Source organism: Galleria mellonella, unplaced genomic scaffold (assembly GCF_026898425.1).
Source record: "Galleria mellonella isolate WM207_F2 unplaced genomic scaffold, CSIRO_AGI_GalMel_v1 utg37, whole genome shotgun sequence".
In the NCBI taxonomy this organism is placed as follows: Eukaryota; Metazoa; Arthropoda; class Insecta; order Lepidoptera; family Pyralidae; genus Galleria; species Galleria mellonella.
The window spans coordinates 1,259,414-1,270,978 of NW_026442087.1; the positions used below are offsets into that span (position 1 = coordinate 1,259,414).

An 11,565-nucleotide genomic window follows, 5' to 3' on the forward strand; every position below is an offset into this window, starting at 1 on the left:
AGTCTCTTGGGAAAACCTCGGCAGAGAGCTCATTCCATAACCTGAGTGTTCGTGGGAGAAAACATCTCTGAAACCGCGTTGTACCCGACCATTTGGGCTGTAAGGTATGAGGGTGAACTCCCTGTCGATGGCGAGGTTGAGGCTGAGGATGTCTGTCGGCGACGGTTACCACTTTCCATCAGGTGAATTGGCATGCTATTCTGTAATGGCTAAATAGGCTCAAAACTTTTTGTAATATAAGGCCACCGATACCTACCCTATTTAATGCAAATAAATTTATTATTATTATTTACACAAATTCACTAGGATTTCACGGGATCACCCCGGCAGAAGCACAGTCGGCCAGGGTTCAGGGCCCAGGAAGAGAAACCGGCATACAATACGGGCAATATCTAAGAGCACCGCTTTCTGCATCTTTCCCGGAAGTGAGCCGCCTCGGAATCCCAACCGTCTGAGATGTTGTTCCAGACTAGTTGGGATAAGACCGTTCACCGACAAAACTTATTATTATTATTATTAATCATTCCAAATTCATTCTGGAAAAAAAGTTGATGAAGAAAAAAACGATATGTTTCAGATTGAACCAAATTGGAACATGCTGGAGACCCTGACTCGGGACAAAATGGACCTGCTTAGGTCCGACGCACTCAAGAACACATCGCCAGTCTCGCGTAAAGTCATCGACGCATCGGAGATATCGCAGAAGTTTGATGAAATATCGTACACCAAAGGCAGCAATCTGATCCGAATGCTCAACCACACCATCTCTGAGGACTTGTTCCATAAGGGACTGATGCTGTACCTTAATAATTGGTAAGTCCTTTTTTTACCTAACATATATCAAAACCTATGTAAAAGTTGATGTAGACACACGAAAATAATATATGATATCCAAATATATGATATATATATATATATATATATTTCAACAATAAAACATATCGTGAAACATTTTGGCGTGAATTTACTGGGTACAGAGGAATAACACCTGAGTCTGTAAAAAACTAATTGATCTTAGGCATTTTTTTTTTGATGGGTTTTTTGAAAATGGTATGGTAACCCCGCCCGCGCTAACGGGATACGCTGGCGGAGCACCAGTGAAGGGTGATAGATGAGAATGAAAACAGGCCAGTTAGCCCATCATGATGAATTCGTCAGGAATTAACCATGATAGTTTCCAGGGGGAACCGCGACGAGGTCGACCTGGTTGGGTATATTGCTAGCAATGGGATTCTCAGTCTCCATTACTAACAATCCCTTTCCCCCCGATCTTAGGCATTCAAGATGCAATTATTGTAACTACATCAGGAGCACTTGTTTTTTATACACCATAGGAAGTACACCAACGCCGAAGAGAATGATCTATGGGAGAGCATGTCGGAGGCGGCGGCCGGCCTGCCGGAGTTCGAGAAGCTGTCGCTGGTGCAGTTCATGAACAGCTGGACGAGGCAGGCCGGCTACCCGGTCGTCAACGTGCTGCGCAACTACGACACAGGAGAGGTGGAATTTCAGCAGGTCAGTACGCTCCTCGTAAGGAATTGGCAGAGGGGAATGTTTGTAATGATTTCTTCATGATTTCGCTCTTGAGCAATGTTCTTTTAGCCATCAGAGTTTTTATTTAAAATGAGAATTCAATGATGTGTGCTATCTGTATGATCAGGTCAGTTTTGATGGTTTTCAAGATGGATCAGGTTGTGGCAATTGGTTTTAGTAATTAGAGATATATTTATAATAATTTGCACCGAATTTTGTATGTGTATAAAATCGTTTGCTTGGGTACCTTTATCCGATTTGTATTTCTATATTCGTGAAGCAGTTGTGTTTCAGTTTGAAGGGTAGGCTATGGCAGTTAATTTACAGAGTACAGAGGTAGTCCTCAGGAATGGCAAGGCATGGGCGTATCATTGGTGACACAGTATACCCTGTTATATCCGTAGTACTGATCATGTCTATAGGCAACAGTTACCACATTCCATCAGGTGCGCCGTCAGCTTGTTTGCCATTCTAAGTTGCATAAAAAAAAATGTGTATTTAATGTTGGTATCGGTGATAAAGAGCAAAGTGGGTTGGGTTCAATCTAGAGAGATGCGTGGGCAAACTACTAGATCGGCGAAATTCACAAAACACTGCGGCGCTCCCAATTAATTTAGTCATTTATATTGGCCCTAGATCCTATCTAGTTTGGACAGCCCTTGTCTAAGTATTTAAAATAAAAAAGCCAAATTTCTCGTATCTAAATTGTCCGTCTTCTTTTTCGGTCTTCCTCCTAGTGATTTTGTTTTATCAAACGCCGTCAGTTTTGTTTGTAGAATGTCTTAGCGACCAGCGAGAAAACCACTCAAAGAGAACCCAACAGATGAAATATGATAAAACATTCCAGAAACACCTCCCCTCCACATTTTATACTCACCATATCCATCACCATCATAATTGTTTATACTTACAGAAACTATTCACAAGTACAAAAGAACCCTACCAAAGCATGGTGGATCAGTTATGGCACATCCCCATCAGCTACGCGACGCTGAGCGAAGACGGCAGGAGCGACGATTGGACTGCCAAACCGAAGATATGGCTCAACAACCGCACCAAAACGTTCACGCTGCCTATTAACCAGAGCCAAGCTTTGTATGTTAATGTCGACGCTGTGGGTTAGTATCATCGACATTTCAGCCGTTAACTGTCCCCTGCTGGACATAAGTCTTCCCCATATGGGGAGTTTTGCCATTAGTTGCCACACTTGGCAGGCGGGTTGGCAATCACAGTTTTTTTGAAGGATGAAAACGGTATGGTAACCCCGCCTGCGCTAACGGGATACGCTGGCGGAGCACCAGTGAAGGGTGATAGGTGAGAATGAAAACAGGCCAGTTAGCCCATCATGATGAATTCATCAGGAATTAAACATGATAGTTTCCAGGAAGAACCGCGAGGATGTCGACCTGGTTGAGTATATTGCTAGCAATAGGATTCTCAGCCTCTATTACTAACAATCCCTTTCCCCCCTGGCAATCACAGTTAGGCTTTTAGTAACGTTTTAAGAAGGACGCTGCTGCCCATCCCTCGCCCTCCTTTATTCGCCTCTTACGACACCCACAGGAAAGGAAAAGGTGGCCTATTCTATGCCGAGACCAAACAGGGTATTTATTAATATTTTTTATAATATTAACAGGGTATTACCGTGTGAACTACGATAAGAGGAACTGGGAGTTGCTCAATAAAGCACTCAAATCTGGCCACGTGAACTCACCAATAGCTAAGGCCCAACTAATTGACGATGCTTTCAACCTGGCCAAGGCCTCTCAGCTGAACTACAGCTATGCACTGGGACTAACTACGTGTGTCATAGATGGAGAAGACTCCAAGATTGTGTGGGACCTCCTCTTGAACAATATGGGATTCTTGAGGCACAATTTGAAAGCGACTTCAGGATATATTTATTTCCAGGTAAAGCTGTGATTTGATCGAAATTTTGGTTACTTTAAAGATTACTCAAACTAAAGAAGACTTGTTCCCAAAGCACATAAGTACCCATATTCTTTATCAGAGTATTGATACAAACTCAACAATTGTCTCATTTCATATTGATTTCATACACATTATATAAAAGTTTTACTCGCTGCTTTTGGAAAATTTAAATTTTTCACATCTTAAAAATTATTTAGTATACATACAGTGTAGAAGGACTTCTCACTAGATGGAGTGATGATCACAAATGTGCTACATATAGTCAATGTTCTGCAATGGATAATTAACAACTAATTTTTTTTTATACAATTTAGAATGGCAAACAAACTGACGGCCCACCTGATTGAAAGTGGTAATCGTCGCCTATAAACATGAGCAGTACCATGTATACTGTTTCGCAAATGATACCCCCCATGCGTTGCCATTCCTGAGGACTCAGGTGTTATTCCTCTGTACCCAGTAAATTTACGCCATATCCCACCCTTCAAACTGAAACATAGCCATGAAAACACAACTGCTTCACGGTAGAAACACGAATAGAACAGAGGTACCCAAGCAATCGACTTTTATACAAAGTCTCCCTCTGGTAATTGTGATGTTATGTATAATTATGATGTACATACAAGTAATATGATTTTAATATCTTATGATGGGCGCAATTACAATTCCATAGATAAACTGCTGCACAATTTTAATTCTCTATGATTTTTTCAATCTATGGTTTTATTTAAATTAAGAACTATATATTCTTTACAGGATTATATGAGGCTAATATTAAAAACTCAACTGGAACGTCTGAATTATGGGCTGGATAAGCCGAAGAATGATAATGAGGCTTTCCTCATTGAGAATTTGGTAATGTGGGAGTGCTATGTCGAGTCTCCTAGATGTTTACAATGGGCGAAGAATGAATTCAGTAAATGGGTAAATGGGACGGACATCAACAATAACCCGTAAGTTCTCAAATCCAAACTTTATTCTCAAAATATTGCAATGAACGCTTAAATATAGCTTTTATTGCATGTATACAGTAGCAATAACTAGTTTTTAAATATAGTAAAAAAAATATAAACGAAAATATTTTAATAACGTCCATTGTAAATTTATAGGGGTGAATAATTTATAGGACTATCTATATAATTAATTACAAAATCAGTTATATAGATATTGTAATATAATTAATTCAGGTATCGAAATTTAATTCAGGAAAGCTCAGTTCCCAATCGGGATTCAAACCCGGAACCACATTTACGCAACGAAAAAGAAAGGCGTCCAATAACATGTGTTCATGTGTGCCTACAGTATACCAAGCTACTTACGTTCTCTGGTGTACAATATTGTACTGAAGCACGGCGGGCGGGAGGAGTTCGAGTTCCTGTGGAACGTGTTCCTCAACTCCAGCGACCCCACCGTCAAGAGCATCATCATCAACAACCTGCCCAGCACCAACAATGAGGGACTCATTACTATGTGAGTGTAACTGATAATAATACAAGACGACCGTCACGCTCTGGAAACCATCGTGGTTAATTCCTTATGAATCCATCATGATGGGGTAACTGATCTATTCTCGTTCTCACCTATCACCTTTCACTGGTGCCCCGCCAGCACCAGTGAAAGGTGATAGGTGAGAACGAGAATAGCAGCAATAGTATCCTTTTTTTAAAAAAAAAAGTGGATCCCTTTAGATCCCTAGAGACTCACTTTAAATTGAGCTGGACTTCTACCAACTAAATCCCCAAGGTGTTCCGCCTCTTCACCTTTATACCTGGGCTATTACATTTATGATATCTCATTTTTTTTATTTATTTAAATTTTATTTCACAGTTAAATTTTATGTACATTTGGCAAACTTCATACCCTAATCTACATAACCGTTCAGAAAGATCATTACAAAGATATATATATAGAGAGAGAGAGTGCAGCTATGTTTGCATGGCTGTGTTTCGGTTTGAAGGGTGGGATATGGCGTGAATTTACTGGATACAGAGGAATAACACCTGAGTCCTCAGGAATGGCAACGCATGGGGGGCATCATTTGAGAAATAGTATACTCTATTATGTCCACGGTGCTGCTCATGTCTATAGGCGACGGTTACCACTGTCCATCAGGTGGGTCGTCGGCTTGTCTGCCATTCTAAGTTGTATAAAAAAAAAACCATTGAAACTTTGCCACTAGAGGGCGTCACCTGACAAGATAGTCGGTTTATCCTGACGTGCACGGTTGGACTGGCCGCAGGTTGCTGGAGAAGAGCCTGACGGAGATCCCGAAGCAGTACGCGATCGCGGCGTGGTCGGTGGAGGCGCCGGCGGGCACGCGGCGCGCGCAGGCGCTGCTGCGGCGCCACTTCCGCCGCGTGCGCGCGCGCTTCGCCAGCCTCGACCCCTTCATGCTGCCCGCCGCGCTCAGCGGCGCCTTCGGCTTCATAGCCAGCGCCGACGAACTCCACCAGGTCGCATTACATACCAATGTCGTTTCACTTTATTATGTACTATTTTCATTTTTAAGTACCCTATTAGAACTTAACGCTGTGAACAATTTTTGCAAGTAAATAGATCTTATATAGATAGATAGATAGATACTCTTTATTGTTTCCTCCAAAAGATTACAAATACGCACGCACGCACGCACGCACGCACGCACGCACGCACGCACGCACGCACGCACGCACACACACACACACACACACACACACACACACACACACACACACACACACACACGCACGCACATGAGAGTGTATGCGTGCATGTATGTGTATGTGTATAGATAGATAAATAAATAATTTATTTGCATTAAAGTACACAAATTATAATAAATACAGATATACAAAAAAGCGAGATAAAAGAAATAAAAAAAAATACATAAAACCAAGTTTGTACATGAGTTTATGTGTGCGTGCGTGCGCGCGTGCGTTCGTACGCCTGTGTACCGCAATGTAGTTTTAACTAGGTCCGTGCTCAGTATATCGCTGCAGCGTATAAGACGCTACAGTGCTGTTTTTTAGCACGAAACATGGCGTTCCAAGTAGAAATAGAATTGACTAAACTGTATGATATTTATTATTATATGTATTGATACATTTTATTGAATATATGTATTGATCCTCTGTAAAGTTACACAATTTTCATCCGCCATTTTTTTCATGTGCGTGAAAAATAAATGTTTTTTATGAAATACTTTCCAGCTAAAATCGTTTGCAATGGAGCACAAAGAGGAGTTGTTGCCGATGTCGCAGACTCTGCAGAAGTTGATCGACACGGCGACACTGCGCATCGACTGGATCGAGCGTTACTCCGCTGACATCAACCGCTGGTTCCAGGATTATGTCACCAGTACGTATCCTGTCTTCCCCTTCCTTTCCCATTTGTGTTATAAAAGGCGACTAAAGGAACTTAATGATTGAAGGATAGGCAGTATCCCTCTTGAAACATCACCAAACAATAACTGCCGTTTCTAACTCACCTGTCAAGCTTTGCAACTACTAACAAGACCCTGCCAGGGGATGGTCTTTATTCAGCAATGTACAGTGAAAGGCTGATATGTTGATGATGATGTCGAAGTCATTAGTATCCTATTTAATATTCTAACAAAAAAATATGATTTTTTTGTTTAAAAAAAATTTTGACTACTAACATGTGTCCAGCTGTAAAGTCAGTGTTGGAGACGACAAAATTGCAATGGCAACATTGCTTTAGTTTCCCGCTCTCTTTACCGTCAACCGCCATCGCAGGCGAATATGTAGTGAAAATAAATACCTAGTACCTCCAAACTTTCTTGTTTATACACTCTTTCCCATTTAATATAGATGCTTATTTTGTTACTTTTTCAATCTATCTTTCTTTGGGAATAATGTAAAATTTCACGAGTAATAACACTGTGTTACTAATGATTAAGTTTTTGCTCCTGGTTATTATTTATTTATTCATTTGTTACAATAATAACAATTTGCAAACGGAAATAAGCATGCCATTAAAAAGAAGACAATACAAAAATTTATCAATACACAGTTTGCCAACCTTACATCATTTAACAGTAAGTTAGAAGTAAACGTTATAACGCTTCTATAGATGTACATTAAATTACTGATTACATTTATGGTCCAAATTCAAGATATCGAATTTTTCCCTAATTTTGTTGAACGATTGACACATCCGATGGATAGGATTATTTTGTGACACATGTTATTAGTATGTTACATTCAAAACTCTTAACCTTTGTAGTCTGCTTAGGTATCTCTAAAATTTAGTAAAACTCCAGTGGTTTAGAGTTAACCTGCCACCGAGCAATTTTGTGCTTAAATGGCTGTTTCAATTTAAAAGGCAGGATATGGCAATTAAATTACAGGATATGGTGCCATTACACCATAGTCCTCAAAGTGGATTCATAACAATAGGCTAACTGACCTACCTTTTCATTCTCACTTCTCATTTCTCACTGGTGCCCCGCTAGCGTATACGATTAGCGCAGGCGGGGTAACCATTCTATTATTATCCATTTAAAGATAACCGTAGTCCTCAGGAATGGTACGTACACATGCGTTGCATTTCTGAAAATTGCAATGTTATTGTCTCTGAAAATGAAACTCCAGAGTATGGTATTTCAGTCATGGAACACTATACAGGAGAGTGAGATAGAGATATCCATGGAAACGAGTTTAAACTAGCGTTTTTTTTTTATTTGCAGACAAACTAACAGCGTCCCCTGTAAACGAGCCAACCACGCCCGCCTCAAACACTCCAAACAACACGACTGGCGGATTGAATATAACCGAAGTGATATTAAATAGTACAAATGTACCCATCGCCAACCCACCGAACGCCATGCCAGTGAACCACACTAGTCTATAATCAAAACTTTCGCAGTACCGTCAGCAGGAGAAATCGAACGACAAAGAAAGTTATTGTTACATAATATTTTTATGTTGTGTAATTTGGTGAACGACTCACGTTGCTGACTGTACTGTGTTCTTGTACATTGCAACACAGATATGGATTTATATGATACATCTACTTTGCGTGTATTTTTTTTTGTCAAATTGGACTCTATTCTGAGTTCTATCATGAAAGGAAACATTTCAGAATTTTGTGGAGCCTGGGCCGATCAATGTACACTAAATTAAAAAAAAAAACTAATCTATAACATTTTCGGGTTTAACATCTTTTCTCACAAACTTATTTTATTTTTGTAACACAAAACAAAAACAGCTGTAAATTTAACAATTGCAACACAAAATCAAATGTAGATATCAGTGTTAATTTGATTAACATATTATATACATTTTTTTTTCTCCTATTATATCGTGACAATAAAAACGTGCGATATCCCTTCGGACTACGGTCTACAAAAATGCCTAATCTCTGTCCATGATCGACGCACACATTGATGGATTGATAACTAACTTTGTGTATATGAATTTACCCCAATTCAAATATGATATCCTATTTGAACATATATTTAAATTCTTATTTCAAAATAAGAAAGTTGAAATTACCTGTTGAAATAAGGACTTCATATTGGAATAGAGCGCAATTATTTTGTAAAATTTGAACATCTACTTAATACTTTTATATTTTTAGTATGTTTGTAAATAATTGTTTTAATGTAAGTTAATCTTTTCTAAATTTATTGTGTTCTCCTAATACCAATATTGTCTATAACTCGATGTCCATAGACAATATTTGTATGCCTTTCTGGTAAGTGACGTTACTGTATTTTTTCTATTTTGTTAATATGTCTTCCTTATATGCCAGTTACTTTATACAAACTGTCTAGTTACCATAAACTTTATTTTAAAACATTTTAATACAACTCGGTGATGTAAATGATTGCAAAATTTGTATTAGATTATATTAAAACTCAAAAAGGATAATAAAAACTTAACCATATTGCGGATACTCTTGGAACTGATTTTTTTTTTTTACAGGCAACACCAACATTAGTGTATTTTTTTTTCTGGTATGACTACTATTTGTTGCTACATAAATTTTAAAAAACATAATTTCCGGGAATTTACGCATTGTTTCTATTTTCCTAATTGGGTTTTATTACTGTTATATATTTACAGTCTTTATCTTTTATTAGATAAGTGTTTTACATTCACAACTTTATTATTTTTTAACAACGAAAAAAAAATTAGGCTCTTTATAAAATCGGGAACAAAGTATACCCTGAATTAAATATATAACTTTTCAATATACCTATTTAACTGTTAGTGAGATGGCACTTTATTTAAAATTACGAATTTAAATCGATAGAAAGAAATGGACCATAATATAGAAATTTTAGCTATAAGTTAAGATAGACTCGTTTATTATTAGATGTTCCTAGTTATAATTGTATTTCTAGTTGTAAGGATAGTATCAACTGAATTAACATGGGTTCCTTTTAGAGTCAACGCAAATTTGCCTTGTTCATGAAAATGTCAGACCCATATTCAAATAACTATTTAACTATTGAAATTATTTACCTTTTTCTTTAAGAACCTTAGTAGATATTATAAATTTAAGTTTATAGAAGTTTTTTTGTGAATAACAAGGCAAAAGTGGCAATGAAAAGCGATAAATGGAGTGTAAAGTGGTGATCTGCGAGTAAAAAGCCTCACTGGATGAGTCTCTCTCGTTTCTTCGTCTCTCTTTTATACAACTTATTTCTTTTATTATACTTTTTACTTTATTTATAGCGTTTTGCAGCAAATAGTTGCTCTGTTTTGTTAAATCAATTTCAGTCGTATGCTTAAACCGTTAAAGTCTATTTTCGAATGACAACGAATTTGACTCTTCAGCATTCGCTGACTTAGTCCTAGTAGCATGCCAAACCTTATCATGGCGCCATTAAAGTGACTATTTAATATAACCTATCGTATTTAAAAAAAAAAACTCCTTTTTAATAAGAATGGCAACTTTAGCTTTTAAAAGTTTTATTTATTATATTTTTTCTAAATCTATTAAAGAAAGAAATTATTATATTTACAGCAATAATAATCATGTAGTATGTTCAAAAATCTTTAAAATAGGATTCCTAAATTCTACCATGTTATATATAATCTGTGATAATAAGAATAGAAACGACCACAGACAACGAATCGACAACCTCAATCTATCAAATAACTAGTATCTTTCTAGTCTTATCTCAATTTGGGGTCAGCATAATGTATTAAGGGATTACAACTTAATAAATTTGCAGTCTGCAAATTAATAGGTTTGCAAAGAGAACTATATTTCTTGCAGTTTTTTTTTTTTTTTTTAATATTTAATCAATAAACGTAACACGTCAAAATATAACAGGAAATCATACCTACACTTCATTTTAATAATTATTTCTTTATACATACATTTTTTTTTTTTTTATTTATTCATGACCATGGATACAAGTCCTTCAGTCGCAGGCTTTTATACACACAAATTTTGCTGTGTTGCCATTCTTATCTCGTATCGTAATCGTACTAAAATAGGTCAAATTCTCATGCTGTTGATTAATAATTATTACCTTATCGTAATAATGGAGACAATGTGATTGATATTTGACATTTATAAAATACGACAGGAGCTCTGTAATGTGAATATTTATCTTTGTTGTTGTCTTCTTTTTTTTTTTTCTTACATTTTTAGTCTATGTATTTTGTTTTTGCAACTGTGTAACTTCAAATATTTAATGTACAGTATTGATTTTTAATGTTTTATATATTGCATAGAAAATAAATAGGAGCATCTGCATATTCTTATATATTTGTTACTCTCAATATAAGACCATGATTATATGTAGGAAATAGAATTTCTTTTGTTTTTTGTTTTTTTTTTATGTAAAAATTGTTCTAAAGTTACTAATAAAGTGTGCAATATATTAGATTTTTCAATTCAATAATCCCAAAATACGACATTACGCCTTTATCCATTTATATCTTCATATCTATAGATTGTCCACTTGCAAAAACTGCTGCACCAAATTGGATTTACAGGGTACAGAGGATAACACCTGAGTCCTCAGGAATGGCAACGCATGGGGGGTATCATGGGCGAAACAGTATACTCTGTTATGTCCACGGCACTGCTCATGTCTATAGGCGACGGTTACCACTTTCCATCAGGTGGGCCGTCAGC

The 11,565-nt window shown here is 37.2% G+C and overlaps 1 protein-coding gene across 4 annotated transcripts in view; it reads left to right on the forward strand.

Annotated features, from left to right (window-relative positions):
• Nucleotides 1-11,308, forward strand: part of LOC113515350 (aminopeptidase N-like) — a 32,081-nt gene extending 20,773 nt beyond the window's left edge. For all 4 annotated transcript variants that reach the window (XM_026899514.3, XM_026899516.3, XM_026899515.3 and 1 more), the window contains 9 exons: nucleotides 578-813; nucleotides 1,335-1,515; nucleotides 2,447-2,651; nucleotides 3,170-3,444; nucleotides 4,222-4,418; nucleotides 4,768-4,935; nucleotides 5,705-5,918; nucleotides 6,654-6,801; nucleotides 8,153-11,308. In XM_026899514.3, the coding sequence (XP_026755315.2) occupies nucleotides 578-813; nucleotides 1,335-1,515; nucleotides 2,447-2,651; nucleotides 3,170-3,444; nucleotides 4,222-4,418; nucleotides 4,768-4,935; nucleotides 5,705-5,918; nucleotides 6,654-6,801; nucleotides 8,153-8,316 (1,788 nt within the window). In that variant the 3' untranslated portion in view covers nucleotides 8,317-11,308. The remainder of the gene's footprint in view (nucleotides 1-577; nucleotides 814-1,334; nucleotides 1,516-2,446; nucleotides 2,652-3,169; nucleotides 3,445-4,221; nucleotides 4,419-4,767; nucleotides 4,936-5,704; nucleotides 5,919-6,653; nucleotides 6,802-8,152) is intronic.
• The last annotated feature ends 257 nt before the right edge of the window (nucleotides 11,309-11,565 follow it).